The sequence below is a fragment of the Hordeum vulgare genome, chromosome 7H (assembly GCF_904849725.1).
Source record: "Hordeum vulgare subsp. vulgare chromosome 7H, MorexV3_pseudomolecules_assembly, whole genome shotgun sequence".
Lineage (NCBI taxonomy): Eukaryota > Viridiplantae > Streptophyta > Magnoliopsida > Poales > Poaceae > Hordeum > Hordeum vulgare.
The window spans coordinates 14,712,143-14,729,612 of NC_058524.1; the positions used below are offsets into that span (position 1 = coordinate 14,712,143).

The 17,470-nt window shown below is 51.8% G+C and overlaps 1 protein-coding gene across 1 annotated transcript; it reads right to left on the reverse strand.

Annotated features, from left to right (window-relative positions):
- Nucleotides 1–16,038: 16,038 nt before the first annotated feature.
- On the reverse strand, nucleotides 16,039–17,128 carry LOC123408043. The gene is made up of 3 exons (XM_045101260.1): nucleotides 17,018–17,128; nucleotides 16,478–16,903; nucleotides 16,039–16,370 (listed from the first exon to the last, which is right to left on the reverse strand). Exons 1-3 carry the CDS (start codon nucleotides 17,126–17,128, stop codon nucleotides 16,263–16,265), a joined length of 645 nt encoding a protein of 214 aa, XP_044957195.1. The 3' UTR covers nucleotides 16,039–16,262.
- Nucleotides 17,129–17,470: the final 342 nt, after the last annotated feature.

Genomic DNA, 17,470 nt, shown 5'->3' on the forward strand with positions numbered 1-17,470 from the left:
TCCATGACCAGAGAGGTATTGAATAGCATTAAGGATCTGAACATATAATCTTCCACCAAGTAATCCAACTAGCATCAACACTACTAGCAACCTTACAAGTATCAATCGGAGTCGCGAGACGGAGATTGGTTACAAGAGATGAACTAGGGTTTGGAGACGATATGGTGCTGATGAAGATGTTGATGGTGATGAGTCCCCTCCGATGAGAGGAGTGTTGGTGATGACGATGGCGACGATTTCCCCCTCCGGAAGGGAAGTTTCCCCGGCAGGACTGCCCTGCCGGAGCTCTAGATTGGTTCTGCTCAAGTTCCACCTCGTGGCGGTGGCGATTCCTCCCAAAAGCCTCCCCGTGATTTTTCTGGGACGAAACCCTCCTTATAGCAGAAGATGGGAGCCGGAAGGGCAACAGGGGGCCCACAAGCCACCTAGGCGCGGCCAGGGAGGTAGGTCGCGCCTGGCAGGCTTGTGGCCTCCTGGTGGCTCCCCTCCGATACTTCTTCCGCCTAGTATTTTTAATAAAATCCAAAATAATTCCTCGTTGATTTTCACGGCTTTTGGAGTTGCGCAGAATAGGTATCTCAAACTTGCTCCTTTTTCAGACCAGAATTCCAGCTGCCGGCATTCTCCCTCTCCATGTAAACCTTATAAAATAAGAGAGAAAAGGCATAAGTATTGTACCGTAAAGTGTAATAACAACCCATAAAGCTATAAATGTCAACATAAAAGCATGATGCAAAATGGACGTATTATCGTCTCATTCCTGCTTTGGTTGGCTCTCCCCCGCCGTTGCTGCTATCAGGAGAAGGCGAGGGAGAGTAGGGCTGGGCGGCGGCGAAATTGATCACATGTGTTCTCTTTTTTCCAACGGATCATCCATGGGGCTCCGTACGAAGGGGGGGACAGGTGCGGTGGGCCGATTTTTTAGGAGCTCGTTTTGGCAGAAAATCATAGGAAAGATCAAAAAGGAAGGCGGGCTATCTTTGGAAACTATCGATTGAGATCCATCATCCAGTTGAACAAAATGAACGAAACAAAACCAAACGAACGACGTACCATCACCGCTAGAGACTCTCTCTTTAGGTGTAGAGATTGTTTGCTGTTGTTTATTAAAACAAATTGCATTAATTAGAGAGATCGATAGGATTTGATAAGTTAGGAAAGCTAGATCTTTGTTCTTTCGTATGTTAGGAAAGTGTTGATTTGAAAAAAAAAGAGTCTATTTGTTTTCTAAAACGAATTGTATTAATGAGAGAAATCAGTGGGATTGGATAAGTTAGGAAAGCGAGATATGCGTTCTTTCGTATGTTAGGAAAGTGTTGATTTGAAAAGAGTGTAGAGAAAATTAAACCAACAGATAAGGAAACCAAAAAAAACCGAACAGAAAAAACTGGACAGAATAAACCAATAGGATGGTTGGAGATGGGACACAAACAGCCGGGCAAAAAAACCGTGTATGAAAAAAAACGTGCACCAGGTTACCAACTCCCCAATTAGGAGTAAAGATAAATTTACGAAACAATGATATTTAAATGAGTCAAAAATATGTCGATATTTGTCTTGTTCGAAAGACCTGGTCATTAGAATTTCAAATATATAAATATTGCAAAAATTAATTTTTGATTCAAAATATATGAAGTGTGTTAAGTATCACTAAGAAGTAAAAGACCAACCTTGTGTATGGGAGATAGAGGAGAAAGAACAATAGAGCCATGCATGCACCCTGCATACTCTCTAACAAAAAGGTGGGACACACATGGTTTTTTTTTGCTTGGTACACATGGTTATTAGATAGTGCTAAACGGGATGTGATGTTGCCAATACAGTACAGTACTTTTTGTGTGCGCCCTTACAATACTGGTCTCGACACGATTGGATGGGGGATCCTTCCATGATAGATACTCTCACCTTGAAAAACATTTTAGCCAAGCAAATTCTGTATTTCTGCAACTGAAACGATAATGGCATGATGTTGTCATCCAGGCCAACAAAAGAAGGACCATAGCTATTGCTTTTCTGGTTCTTATAATGATGCCTTCCTTTGCCTTGCCATGTCATAGAAGAAGACATCGTCATAAGGACCCGCACAAGAGGGCACCCTCACAAGGACAAGGAAAGCAACGGCCATGGTTCTCCTTGTGTTTTCCCTGGTTGATGGGTGCCATGAGGAGAATAGTCGTCTATTTAACTTGGGTTTGCAAGTCCTTCCTTGTGTTGCGTTTGGTGTGTTGTGCCCGTTGTTTATATAGGGGCGATATCTTGGACAAATATTGCTCAATAGTATTATGTACCTATCTATCTCCTAAATTAATGTTGAGATATCCCTCTCCGCTGCTTCTTCCATTAATGCCGTGTATGTTTTTGTAAGAATTAATTGTATTAATTTGTTCTTATTTTCAAGGGAACCTAATGCGAGTACAATCTACCTCCTAATTTAAGGCACTCTCACCTTAGTTTGATCTTACTCCCTCCGTCGCGATTTAGAAGACACAGTTAAACTTACGTGCATTTTCAAAATAGACAAGGTTTAAGGCATGAAAGCAATTACTCTCATTAATTAGTACTAGTACCACTCATGCATGCACCCTTCTAATTTGCTGCTCACGCATTAGTACTAGTATTTTCTCAGTTGATTAGGCGCATTAGCACCTACACCTACTACATCCCACAACCAATCGGTGACTACATTGGTATCAGAGATTTTCCAAGCGTGCCTTCTAAACCGTGACAGAGGGAGTATATGAAATCACAGTCAACATTACGCAACTATTAAAACTTCCATTTACGTTTCTCTCATGCTACCATGTTACTCCCTTCGTTCCTAAATATAAGTCTTTCTAGAGGTTTTACTAATGGACTATATACGGATGTATATAGACACAATTTAGAATGTAGATTCAATCATTTTGCTCTGTATGTAGACCTCTAGTAAAATCGCTTAAAAGACTTATATTTAGGAACGGAGGGAATAGTATTGATACCATGGTATCTTATTAGGTAGCAGCTAGATGATGTTTTCTATTCTATTGTACATTGTTTCTGTGATGCTCTTAGGCCTTGTACAATACAAGGTGCTTAATAAACTAAATCAAGTTTTTCGGAAACATCAATGCTCATCTTTACAACGTGGGTGCCTAAGTGTCTATCTTTTCCAAATAAGCACCGATGCTTAAGGAAAAGATGATTTATTTCTCCAAGCATCTACACTAAGCATGATGGGGTTATAGTCCCAGGGTAGGGTCATAGGCCTGTCCTATAGGTCCTACCCAAGGACTACCTTCATAGAGGACAAGGCCCTTAGACAGTTCCGACTGAACTAAAGACTCCCTCCATCATCCAGTCGGTGACGAACACTCGGAGCGTATTTAACGTACCGACTGAATTCCACTCTGTACATCGTAATCTCCCAGGAGGGCAACGGTCATACGTTTTCATACACCATTATTAACATTTAAGGCATACGTTACCTGTAACGTAGGCGTTTATTCGTCACTATTCCACCCCTGTCCATCGGGCCATTATGAAGGGCAGCGCACTCTATATAAGCCGCCCTTCCCCACTGGTGCAGGGGTTGGTATTTACTGTAATCCTATATTCCACTTGACACTAAGCTCCCAAGAGCACTGAGACGTAGGGCTTTTACCTCCACCGTAGAGGGGCCTGAACTCATACAACCTCGCCGTAGCTAAGGCTCTGCCCATCCTTTCGTACCCTACACATCTACTGTCGGACTTATACCCGCGACAGTTGGCGCCCACCTTGGTGCAGGCGTCTAAGCGACTTCCGGCGAGTTTGCAACTTCATCTTTTCATCATGTCGTCCGGCGGAGATTTGTGCATGGGTCGTGAGATCCTCTTCGACGCACTCTCCTTCATCGTCGACGATTCGGCATGGCTTCGGGATGCGCCTCTCGACGTCGAGGCGCTCCCCAGTCGCGGGGATACGCACTTCCGTGCCGGTGCCCGGGCGTCCTTCTTCTCCAGCAATTGGCCCCGGTGTCGATCTTCGCCCCCGTCACGCGCCACAACAAGCGGTCCCGCCGTCCGCGGCTCCAGCGTTGGGTGCGACACGCCCAGGCGCGACAGAACGCGTCCTCTCAAGTGGCGGTCCTCGAGTCGGTTGTGGTCGCGCCGTCGTCCCAGTGCTTGGACTCAGTTCCGACTGAGTTACCTTCCGAGTACTTGGGTCGCGGGCCTGCAGCCGAAGTTCTCATGGCTGATTCCCATGAAAGTCCCCTCCGAACTGGTCGGAATGAGCATGAGGTCGGCGAATCATCCGGCGCTCGTCGTCAACACCGCTGTTCTGCCAGTCGGCGCACTCGCCAGAGCAACGTCGAGGTGTTCCGCACACCCGTCCTCAACCTGGCTGCCGCCGCCAAGATAGCCGATTCCCTCCAACCGACTGATTCAGAGGCTGGTAGAGGGATCGAGCAGATCCGCGCCCTGTTGTATACGGCGCAGCAGCAAAATTCAGCGGTCTCCCAGTCGCACAACAGGATCCACAACAGTTCTGTTCACGCGAACACACATCGGTCGGTTTTCAGCCCCGACTCTCATCAGCGACGCGAAGGCGGCAGCCATTCCAGGAATCCCGTAGATTGTCACCGTTCACGCACCCCTCCGTGGGGCGGGCCTTACGGGCCCCGGCATCACGATGATCGGCGTTCAGTCGGTGACGGGTATGATCCAAGGCCCGACGCAAGAGGGTACATCGCCCAGAGGAAGGTCGACAGGAGCCGAGCCCACCGTGATGGTCAAGATAGAAACCGTCCGAGTGGAAGCAGGACCATCGTCTCTGGTCCCGAGTTCTTCAGTCGAGCCATCCGTTCAGCTGACATCCCTCCCAACTTCCGATTGGCGACGGGAATCAGCAAGTTCACAGGAGAGTCCAAGCCACAAATGTGGCTGGACGACTACAGAGTGGCGGTCCAGATCGGTGGTGGAGATGACCAGGTCGCCATGAAACATCTCCCCCTGATGCACGACGGCTCGGCACGAGCGTGGCTGAACCAGTTGGCTCCGTCAAGCATCTACAGCTGGGCAGATCTGTCCCGAGTCTTCATGAGGACCTTCGAGGGCACGTGCAAACGCCCTGCTGGTCTCGTGGAGCTCCAGCACTGTGTCCAGAAGCAGAATGAGCCCCTGCGCGATTTCATCCAGCGCTGCACGACCCTCTACCACACGGTGGAGAACGTCACACAGCACCAAGCAGTCTGCGCCTTCAAGGCAGGCGTGCGATACAGAGATCTGTACCTGAAGTTCGGTCGAACAGGCGACATCTCCATGAGCAAGATGATGGAGATAGTCGCACGCTATGCAAATGGCGAAGAAGAGGACCGCATACGTAGCGGCAAGCATAAGGCAGTCGCCGACGGAGATGGGAACAACAATCGGAAGCAAAAGCAGAAAGCTCCATCCACTCCGTAGGCAGAGGCAGCAGCCGTTACGAATGCCAAGTTCAAGGGTAAGGGGAAAGCTCAGTATACTCCCAAGAAGAAACAATTTGGAAATTCCATCCTGGATCAGCCATGTCCAATCCACACGAAGATGGACGAAGAAGGAAACGCCATATTCCCGAAGCACACCACTCGGCAATGTCGCCTCCTGATCCAAGGGTTCGGCGAAGGGCAACCGAGTGAAAAGGACAACGAGCAGGATGATGAGGACAAGGAGGATTCGTTCCCCCTAGTCCATGCAACATTGATGATTTTTGCTGATGTGGAAATCAAGAGTCGACTGAAGCTGGTGAACAGGGAGGTGAACATGGCAACCCCAACCAACCCTACGTTCCTCAAATGGTCTCAAACTGCGATCACCTTTGATCAGTCGGACCATCCAGCACACGTGCCCACCCCAGGGAGGCAAGCTCTGGTCGTCGACCCGGTGGTGGAAGGAGTCCGACTGCGCAAAGTCCTCATGGACGGTGGCAGCGGCTTGAACATCATGTACGCCGACACTCTCAAGGGGATGGGCATTCCGATGTCCAAACTTAGCGAGGGCAGCATGCAGTTCCACGGAGACGTCCAAGGACGAAAGGCCAAGTCACTCGGGCAGATCGTGTTGGACGTCGTTTTTGGCTCCGACAAGAACTTCCGCAAGGAAAATTTGACATTCAGGGTGGTGGACTTCTAGAGTGCATACCATGCGATTCTGGGCCGTCCGGCGTATGCGCGTTTCATAGTCCGTCCATGTTACATGTATTTGAAGCTGAAGATGCCGGGTCCCAAAGGTGTGATCACGGTCATAGGCAATCGGCAGCGGGCCGAGGAGTGTCTGCAGCAGGGGTCGAGGATTGCCGATCAGCAGATGGCTATCCTCGAGCTGGATGAGTACAAGAAGACAGCCGACCCCGCTGACTTGATGCGTTCGAAGAAGCCATCTTCGGAGTCCGCATTCCAGTCAGCGGGAGACACGAAGAAAGTCAGCATCCACCCGACGGACGACACCGCTGCCCCAACGAACATCTCCACCACCCTTGATCCAAAATAGGAAGTCGAGCTCATCCAATTCCTCCGTGAGAACTGGGACATTTTCGCATGGAAGCTCGTTGACATGCCAGGTGTACCCAGGGAGTTGGCTGAGCACCGACTGCATGTGGATCCTGCTTCTCGGCCCGTCCGAGAACGCCTGCGTCGGTCCGCCGCGCACAAAAGGAAGGCAATCGGAGAGGAGGTGGCTAAACTTTTGGCGGCCAACTTCATTCGCGAGGTACACCACTCCGAGTGGCTCGCCAATGTTGTCATGGTGCCCAAGAAGGACAAGTCTCTCCGTATGTGCATCAATTTCAAGCATCTCAATAAGGTCTGCCCGAAAGATCATTTCCCGCTCCTCCGCATTGATCAAATTGTTGGTTCGACTGCGGGCTGCGAGCGTTTATCATTCCTTGATGCCTATTCGGGCTATCATCAGATCCGTCTGTATGGTCCGGATGAATTAAAAACAGCCTTCATCACCCCATTCGAGTGTTTCTGCTACATCACTATGCCATTCGGTTTGAAGAATGCAGGAGCAACTTTTATGCGCATGATCCAAAAATGCCTCCTTGACCAGATCGGTCGAAATGTGGAGGCGTATATGGACGATATCGTAGTCAAGTCATGCAAAGGTTCCGACCTGCTGACTGACTTGACAGAAACATTCGCCAACCTTCGTAGGTACGATATCAAGCTCAACCCTGCCAAGTGTTCATTCGGTGTTCCCAGCGGAAAGTTACTCGGTTTCTTCGTTTCCGAACGAGGGATCGATGTCAACCCCGAAAAGATCGGGACCATCGTCTGAATGGAGCGGCCGGTCAGAATACATGATGTTCAAAGGCTCACAGGTTGCCTAGCGGCTTTGAGCAGGTTTATCGCTCGACTCGGCGAGAAGGTGTTACCTCTGTACCGACTCATGAAGAAATCAGATACTTTCGAGTGGACAGACGAAGCCCAAATTGCATTCAACGACCTCAAAGCCCTGCTTTCCACCCAGCCGGTTCTTACTGCCCCGCTCAGTAAAGAACCCCTTCTTCTGTACATCGCGGCTACAAATCAAGTCATCAGCACTGTTCTCACAGTCAAACGTGAAGAAGAAGGCAAAGCGTACAAGGTTCAGCGGCCAGTATATTATGTCTTCGAAGTCCTGACTCCTTCCAAGCAGAGGTATCCCCATTATCAAAAGCTTATTTACGGGATCTACATGACTGCAAAGAAGGTGGCTCATTATTTCCAAGACCACTCGGTGTCTGTCATATCTGATGCTCCGTTGTCGAAAATCCTCCACAATCGGGACGCATCAGGCCGAGTGGCGAAGTGGGCAATGGAGATGTTATACTACGACATCAAGTTCGAAGCCAAGAAGGCTATAAAGTCTCAAGCTCTGGCTGACTTCATAGCAGAATGGGTAGAACAACAGCAACCGACTCACATCTACTCGGCTCATTGGACCATGTTCTTCGATGGGTCCAAGATGTTGAATGGCTCCGGCGCTGGCGTAGTGATCATATCGCCAAAAGGTGATAAACTCAAATATGTGTTGCAGATACATTTTGTTTCTTCCAACAACGAGGCAGAGTACGAAGCTCTCCTTTACGGATTGCGCATGGCCATCACACTCGGCGTCCGTCGCCTGATGGTCTATGGCGACTCGGATTTGGTGGTTAATCAAGTGATGAAGGAGTGGGATGTAAGGAACCCCACCATGACTGCATACTGCAACGCATTAAGGAAGCTCGAGAAGAAGTTTGAAGGTCTGGAACTTCACCATGTTCCTCGACTGAAAAACCAAGCGGCAGATGAATTGGCGAAACTTGGATCCACTCGGAGACCGGTCCCGAGTGATGTCTGCCTCGAGCACCTACACCTTCCCTCAGTAAAAGAAGATCCTTTCACAGAGGAACCAGTACAACCGAAGAGCTCAACAGATCCGACTGAAGTCAAGGTCGCTGCTGTGGTTGATTTGATCATGGAGATTCTTGCTCTCATCCCCGAATGGACTGTGCCGTTCATTGCGTACATCCTGAGGCAAGAGTTACCAGAAGACGAAGTCCATGCTAGGCAGATCGTCCGCGGATCGAAATCCTGCACCGTCATTGATGGCCAGTTGTACAGGGAAAGTGTTTCAGGCGTCCTTCAACGGTGCATCTCCCCTGAGGAGGGACAATTAATCTTGGAAGAAATTCACTCGGGAACCTGCGGCCATCATGCCTCCTCAAGAGCAATCGTCGCCAAAGCATTCAGAGCTGGTTTCTTCTGGTTGTAGGCGAATGAAATGGAAAAAGATATGGTCGACCGATGCGAAGGCTGTCAGTTCTATTCGAACAAGTCCCACAAGCCAACATCTGCGCTGAAGACAATCCCTCTTGTTTGGCCGTTCGCCGTGTGGGGATTAGATACAGTCGGACCATTCAGAACAGGCCAAGGGGGATTCACTCATCTGCTCGTAGCAGTCGACAAGTTCACCAAGTGGATTGAAGCCAAGCCCATCAAGAAGCTTGACGCCCTTACGGCCATCAAATTCATCAGAGACATCATCTCCAGATACGGGGTTCGGCACAGCATAATCACCGACAACGACACAAACTTCGACTCGGACAGGTTCAAAGGCTTTTGCACAGGCCAAGGAATCCGAGTGGATTTTGCATCCGTGGCACACCCCCAAACAAACGGGCAAGCAGAGCGGGCGAATGGTCTTATTCTTGAAGGGTTGAAGCCTCGACTCGTGCGAGAAGTTGGACATGCCGCCGGCGCATGGGTCACCGAACTGCCTTCGGTGCTGTGGGGCCTCCGCACAACTCCGAATAGATCTACAGGGCGATCCCCGTTCTTCCTCGTTTATGGAGCAGAGGCGGTCCTTCCAAGTGACTTGCTTCACAACTCTCCACGAGTCGAACTCTTCTCCGAAGCCGAAGCAGAGCAAGCTAGGCAAGACGGAGTGGATCTTCCGGAAGAAGAGCGCGAGATGGCACTGACTCGCTCAACAATTTATCAACAAGATCTGCGGCGATTTCACGCGCGACACGTCAGGGGTCGCACATTCCAAGCAGGCGACCTGGTGCTCCGAGTGGATCAGCAGAGACCACACAAGTTGGCTCCCGCCTGGGAAGGACCCTTCATCATCTCTAAGGTGCTGAACAATGGAGCATATCGACTTTACAACCTCAACAGGGAAACGGATGAGCCGCGAGCATGGAACGGAGATCTCCTGAAGCGCTTCTACACATGACCACCGACGGGGGCAATGTAAAGAACAAGTATCATTGAAGTAATACAAATCAGATTGATTTCTTGCAGGTTCAAAATTCTTCCGCGTTTGCAGACTCCGGTCTAAAATATTCGCTCCGAGTGCGCACTAAAAGTCACACTCGGGGACTTAGCTGCGACCCAGAGTCGCCTAAGTAAAAAAACTCTCTCTCCGAGTGTGCACTAAAAGTCACACTCGGAGACTTAGCTGCGACCCAAAGTCGCCTAAGTACAAACTCTCTCCGAGTGTGCACTAAAAGTCGCACTCGGGGACTTAGCTGCGACCCAGAGTCGCCTAAGTACAAACTCGCTCCGAGTGCGCACTAAAAGCCGCACTCGGGGGCTTAGCTGCGAACCAGAGTCGCCTAAGTAAAACACTCTCTCTCCGAGTGTGCACTAAAAGTCGCACTCGGAGACTTAGCTGCGACCCAGAGTCGCCTAAGTACAAACTCTCTCCGAGTGTGCACTAAAAGTCGTACTCGGGGACTTAGCTGCGACCCAGAGTCGCCTAAGTACAAACTCGCTTCGAGTGCGCACTAAAATCCGCACTCGGGGACTTAGCTGCGACCCAGAATCGCCTAAGTACAAACTCGCTCCGAGTGCGCACTAAAGCCGCACTCGGGGACTTAGCTGCGACCCAGAATCGCTTAAGCACAAACTCGCTCCGAGTGCGCACTAAAAGCCGCACTTGGGGACTTAGCCGCGATCCAGAATCGCCTAAGTAAAAAAGCTTCCTCTGAGTGTATTCTCGAGATCCACTCGGAGGCTTAGCAGACCCTCATTGAGGCTCATGTGAATGTGAAGACAACTGATAACTACATGAGTAACCACTCGCTCCGAGTGCTAGCTTACAGCTACACTCGGGGACTTAGTTGCGATCCAAAATCTCCTAAGTACAAACTCGCTCCGAGTGCGCACTAAAACCCGCACTCGGGGACTTAGCCGCGATCCAGAATCACCTAAGTAAAAAATCTTCCTCTGAGTGTATTCTCGAGATCCACTCGGAGGCTTAGCAGACCCTCATTGAGGCTCATGTGGATGTGCAGACAACTAACACCTACATGAGTAACAACTCGCTCCGAGTGCGAGCTTACAGCCGCACTCGGGGACTTAGCTGCGATCCAGAATCGCCTAAGTACAAATTCATTCCAAGTGTGCACTAAAAGTCGCACTCGGAGACTTAGCCGTGACCCAGAATCACCTAAGTAAAAGCTCGCTCCGAGTGCGCACTCGGAGACTTGGCAGACCCTCATTGAGGCTCATGTGGATGTGAAGACAACTGACAACTGCATGCTCTGCATGTTTGCCATTGGCTTCACCAAGAAATGCCAAACAAAAACCACGAGCCAAAATCGTGTCAAAAAGAACTCAGCGAAAGAAGAGAAATTTTTTTGATTTGAATTCAAAGCTGGAACCACGAATTTGACGGCCAACAGCAGTGGCCAAAGTTTGATACAGATAACACTCGGCATACCGAGGTAAGAGTGCGTTCACCATAAAGTTTTTCAAGCGTCACCGGGACTGGCAGGCTCCACAAAGGTGTCAAGGTCGATCCCGTCTGCGATGGGAGTGGCTGTGTCGAGGAAGGTCTCCATGAAATCTTCGAATCAAAGATTTTTGGTGTTGGTGACCTGCAACGCCTTCAGCTTTTCTTCGCGAGCTTCCTTGCAGTGCACTCGGACCAGAGATAGCGCCACGTCCGCACCACAACGAGCGGCAGACTTCTTCCATGCCTGCACTCTGCTCAGGATGTCCTCCATCCGAGTCATCAACCCATCTATTTCTTGCCAGGAATCATCTTCAGGCCATAGCTCCTTGTCGATCCGGCCGATGACTTCTCTCAGGCGGCCAACAAAAGGTCCCACTCTGCTAAGGCGAATATGCGCTCGGAGCAAGTCCCGGTTGGCTTCGTCGCCGAGTGGAACGTTCGGAACGACTGACCGTTCAATGTCAGCTGCTTCAGCCTCAGCGTCCTGACAGAAGTCTGCAAAGAAAAGACAAGAAGAAAGTAAGCGCAAAATAAAATCCAAAGTCAAGAAGCACTCGGCAAAAACTTACCACCGAGCAGTGCAACCATCTTCCTTGCCCAGTCGCTGACGTACTTCTCCTGCGCCATGCACCGAGTGTTCATCAACTTCAGCTGGCCCATCCGTTCGGTTCTTTGACTCTTCAATTTTTCAATTTCGGCTAGTAATGCCTTGTTGGTCTCCAGGGACTCCTCCAAAGACTTTTCTCGGTCAGCAAGAGCCCCCTTCACCCCAGCCAGGTCATTCACAGCCGCCTCCAAGTCCGTAGCGAGTTGAATCTTCTCAGCCTTCAGAGCATTGTATCGGATCCCATTTCGCAAGTCTTCTGCCAAATAAGAGCAAAGGGAAGATCAGACACATTCAACAAGGAAAAAGTAGCGACACATATGACAAAACAATCAAAGTTCTTCAGACCCCTGCCGATGCAAGCAATCGACAGCGGTCTTGGGGACTACACCCAGTGGGTTCACTAAGAGTGACCCCACTGGCATGAAGCTCGAACAGGTCGGCCCTATTGAGCTCCATGATAAACAGACAAATCTACGAGAATGCTATTACCCGACCTGAGTAACACTACTCTCGGGAACTACATCCAGTAGGTGCACTCCGAGTGCCCCCACTGGTACTATTCGGGCAGATCAGCTTTGATCTGCTCTGATCATGAGAAATACGTATAAAGACAACTGCCGGTGCAAGCACTCAGACAGAAGTCTCGGGGACTACACCCACTGGGATCACTCGGAGTGAACCCACTGCAAAATAATCCTGCTGTATCCGAGTATATCACTTAAACCGCGAGTGGGTAACAAGAGGAAAGTAAACACTTACTAGCGCACTTACTCGGATATCGTCCCGGAGTTCCAAGCTTTTCTTGTACAAAGACGCGATGGAGTCATACGCTCCCTTGGCGTCACCCACCATCAGCTCCACCTGCACCATGGCGTCCTTGGCGGCCCCCACCTGGTCTTCTGGGAGGTGTCGGGCGTCATATTGAACGGTTGACGGACCCGGCACGACGGAAGACTCCTTGGGCATCCCAAGCTCCGCTCCAGTCAGTTCCGCCGCGAGGGGCACTGTCTCAGTTGGCGGCACCGTCTCGGTCGGCAGCACATTCATGGTGGGAGCAGCAGCACATGGGACAACCTCAAGGACAGGCGCCAAAGCTGGCCCTGACCCCCTTTGGTCGTCGTCCTCCAGATGAATCACCTCCGAAGGAAGCCCGACTGAACAACATGAAATTACAGAAAAAGGGCAAGATTAAAGGCAGCACTCGCGAAACAATAATACAAACTCTCGGAGTCGTGACAACGTACCTTGCTGGGATGTGGCAACGTTATCTGTATCCATAGGATCATCGTCCTGGCGCGGCAGAGAGGTGGCGGAGGTAGCAGCCCTGTTGAGTGAAATCCACTCGACGGATAAGCACGAGTTTGATCAGATACTGAAAGAAGATGGGAGAACAAGTCACTTACGCTGAGGCGACTGGAACAGTGATCCTCATCCGAGGCAAAGCTTTCCGAGGCTTGGGACCACTAGGTTTGGCCACCTTGGACGGCTGGTCCGTGGGCTCGGCAGCAGCGTCCCTGGTCCTCTTCACACTCCGAGCACTCGGAGCCACGGGAGAGGTTGGCGGAGCACTCGGGGCCGCTGGAGGAGCCGGCGGAGCCGCGGGTTCGTGACGGCGCTTAGTTCGATGCTCTGATGGTGGAGGTGGCGAGCTCTGCTCCCCAACCTCCCCTCCTCCTCCTCAGTCTCCTCCTTCGTCTCCCCACTGCCGGAGACGTACTCGGCGCTATCCATGCTGCCCTCCTGGCTACCCTCCTCTTCCTCAGCTGGATTCCCGTTCGAGACGGGAGAATACCAGTTGGTCCATTCCTGCACAAAACACAGTCGGCAACGTCAGACGTCAGGCGGCGGTAGAAGAAAAGGGATAAATCTAAGAAGATTGAAAGCACTCGACAAGATGTGCCCACCTCATTCGGAGGAGGATTATCGGCGCGGAAGGGCTTCACCCGTCGGGCTCCTCGGGGGTTGTCGCATGCGCTTGTGATGCCGCGGACCCACGCTGTCACAACCTCCCCGGTCACGCATTCTGGATGAGTCCGAGTGGAATCTTCGAGCCCCGCGTAGTGCCACATGGCGTGGTGTCGGGCTTGCAGCGGCTGGATGTGCCGACCCAGAAAAGTCTCCAGCAAATCCGTGCCGGTGACTCCCTTGCGTACGACAGCTATCAGCGCGTCGACCAGAGGTTGGATCTGGATCTTTTCCACCTTTGAGAGTGCAAGCTGCCTGGGAGGGGCCGGACGGTCTAGGCTAAAAGGTGGCAACCCAGTCGCAGCATTCGGACAAGCGATGTCCTGGCAATAGAACCAGGTCGACTGCCAGTTCCTAACTGACTCGGACAACTGGAGAGGGGGGTAGCTACTCTTTGTTTTCTTCTGGAAGCCTAAGCCCCCGCAGAGCTGGAGGAGATGGGTTTTATCGTCCGACTGGCTAAGCTTTTTGACGGTTTGGGACCTAGCGGAGAAGATGTACTTAAAGAGCCCCCAGTGGGGGGGACATCCAATAAAGCACTCGCAAAGGGTGACGAATGCGGCAAGGTGGGCTATCGCGTTCAGAGGAAAATGATGGAGCTGCGCCCCGAAGTGATTCATAATACCTCTGAAGAAGGGGTGGGGAGGCAGGGAGAAACCCCTGAACACGTGGCTGAGCAGCAGGACGCGCTCCCCCTCCTTCGGCGCCGGCTCCGTCTCGCCCTCCGCCGGCAGCCTCCACGACTTGTTGGCGATCATGTCGTGCTCCACTAGCTCCAGCAAGTCGTCTGCCGTCACCGTGGAGGGGAGGAAATCCCCCTGGATCCAGCCCGCCGGCAGTGCCCGTTGTCGCCGCTGAGCAGGGGCCGCCCCCTTCTTCTTCTTCTTCTGCGACTCGAGTTTGCTGGTCTGCCCCTTCATCATGGTGAAGGCAACAGATCCGCAGGGGAGGAGAGGAAGGAGGAGGCTTGGAGCGCGCAGGGAGTTGCGGGAGGAGTGAGGTAAATGCGAGGAAGAAGAGCAGCGCAACAAGAAATCCCCGCCGGAGGGGCTTAAATAAGCTTCCGACTGAGTCACTAACAGGTGGCCCCGAAATCTTATCCCCCCGACCGGCTGCTGCGATGTTAGTGGAGAAGATAAAGGCGCGGTAATCGAGGCGGCAGAAACTACTCGATGGCGATGTCGTCATCCCCGCTGAGCGCGCGGCAACCGAAATGTGAGGATCCCAGAAAATCCGCCGTTGTCAGTTTGACCGGTCACATCGAAAGATTCCACGGAAGCACTCAGTCCCTGACGGTTCGTTTCACTGGTATATTCACTCGGATCACTGGTTGAAAGGATAAAATGGATCGAGGCAAACAACGCCAAAGTCACATCCATACCAGTCGGATCCGTACTCCACGCATCACTTCATCGTTCCAACCCCGATCCATTCGGGGACTAATGATGGGGTTATAGTCCCAGGGTAGGGTCATAGGCCTGCCCTATAGGTCCTACCCAAGGACTACCCTTCATAGAGGACAAGGCCCTTAGACAGTTCCGACTGAACTAAGGACTCCCCCCATCATCCAGTCGGTGACGAACACTCGGAGGTGTATTTAACGTACCGACTGAATTCCACTCTGTACATCGTAACCTCCCAGGAGGGCAACGGTCATACGTTTTCATACACCATTATTAACATTTAAGGCATACGTTATCTGTAACGTAGGCGTTTATTCGCCACTATTCCACCCCTGTCCACCGGACCATTATGAAGGGCAGCGCACTCTATATAAGCCGTCCTTCCCCATGGTGCAGGGGTTGGCATTTACTGTAATCCTATAATCCACTCGACACTAAGCTCCCAAGAGCACTGAGACGTAGGGCTTTTACCTTCACCGTAGAGGGGGCTGAACTCATACAACCTCGCCGTAGCTAAGGCTCTGTCCATCCTTTCGTACCCTACACATCTACTGTCGGACTTATACCCGCGACAAAGCACTTTGTTGGTCGGTCATTCGGGGACTAATGAATGTTCCCTTTTTCATAGTGAAAGCGGGTCTAAAGAAATATTTTTTCTTTATTCAAGATACAGGAGATGTAAGGCTACATGCATTGCTTGATGCAGATGCCGGGGCTATGCCTCCTTTTCAAAAAAAAAAAGATATAGGGGATGTGTGGTCGATCCACAAGTGACTATTTTCTGTTGCGGGGATCCACAAGTGACCGACAGAGCTAGAGTATGCAGCACTAGTACAGTAGAACAAACTTATTGAGATTTGTTGTAAATAATCAGCACTCTCTCAAGGCAAACATATAGTATATGGGCACTACACACGCTTACAAAATACTACAAATCGATCGATACATATATATATATATATATACTTATAACTGAAAACAAAACAGAGCAACTAAAAAACAGAGGGGGAAAGAGCAATGACACATTCTAATTCATCAAGTAGGGCTCAAATGCGCGAGGTCATCCGTCCATTGATGAGCAAACTAGCACCCGACGGTGAACCACCTCCGGCCAGCCGATGGCCGGCCGCCGCGCTCCGCCTTCCTCTTCTCCTCCTCGCACGCGCACTTGGCCTCCTTCAGCTTCTTCACCTACCATCATTCCAAGTGAAAATATGTTTCAGCAGTTCGACAGCTCGAGATCACTGGTGCAATGCGATGGCGTCCATGGGTGGATGGACGGAGCTCATGTACCGTACCTTGGCTGGGTGGATGGGCTTGTTGCGGTTGAGCTGGCGGGCGCCCCTCTGCAGGATCTGCACGGCGCTCCAGCTGGCCCCGGCGCCGCCGCCCGCGGCGGCCGCGGCCGCGGTGCGCGCGCGCATGGGCTCGGGCAGCGGCGGCTCGGACCACGCGCAGTCCTCGGCCGGGCGCGGCATCGGCATGGGCATCGGGAGGGACGACGCGGGAACCTTGCCGCTCCCGGAGCCGTCGAGGTCGAGCTCGCAGCTGAGCTGCCTGATGCGCGACTCGAGCAGGTTGAGGCGGTCCATGAGCGTGCCCCTCACGTCCTGCGGCTGGAGCGCCGACGGCATCGACTTGCTGTGCTGGTGCCGCGGCGCCGGGTGCGGTCCGTCGCCGTCGGCGACCGAGGAGGGCCGCCGCTCCTCCTCCAGCTGCCTCAGCTGCCAGCCATTACCAAGAACGCGTCAAGAACACGATCGCCGTCGCACAGGCAAAGCAATGCATGGCGATCAGGCAACGTGTAAGTAACGTAGTATATATCGGTAAGCACGTACCCGTAGGTCGATCTGGTCGAGGCGGCCGAGCAGGCTGTCGGGCGGCGGCGGCGCGGGGAGGGAGCTGATGAGCACGCGGCGCTCGGACCCGACGAGCACCTCGGCGGCCATTGTTGGCGTGCGGTGCAGCAGCGACTAGCTAGTGATGAAGTCGCAGCAGGCAGGTCGAGTGAGGGAGATATAAAGGAGGAGGTGGCCATCGCCATCGGGCATGCAACGTGGGAGGTGGGAGTAAAGATCGGCGGGGTCGTGTGGACTGGCCTGGTCTCCTCCGCCGCCTTGATCTCATCTAAGCTTCTGTCTGCCCTCACCGCCACCACTCGGTCTCCATGATCCGTGAATTCAGAGCATGGAACGGTTCAGGGAATCTAAAGACCATAGCGTACCCTAGCTGGGCCGGCGATCCAACCAGTGAACTAGGCTGGGCTGATTCATCGATCCCCTCAAAAAAGG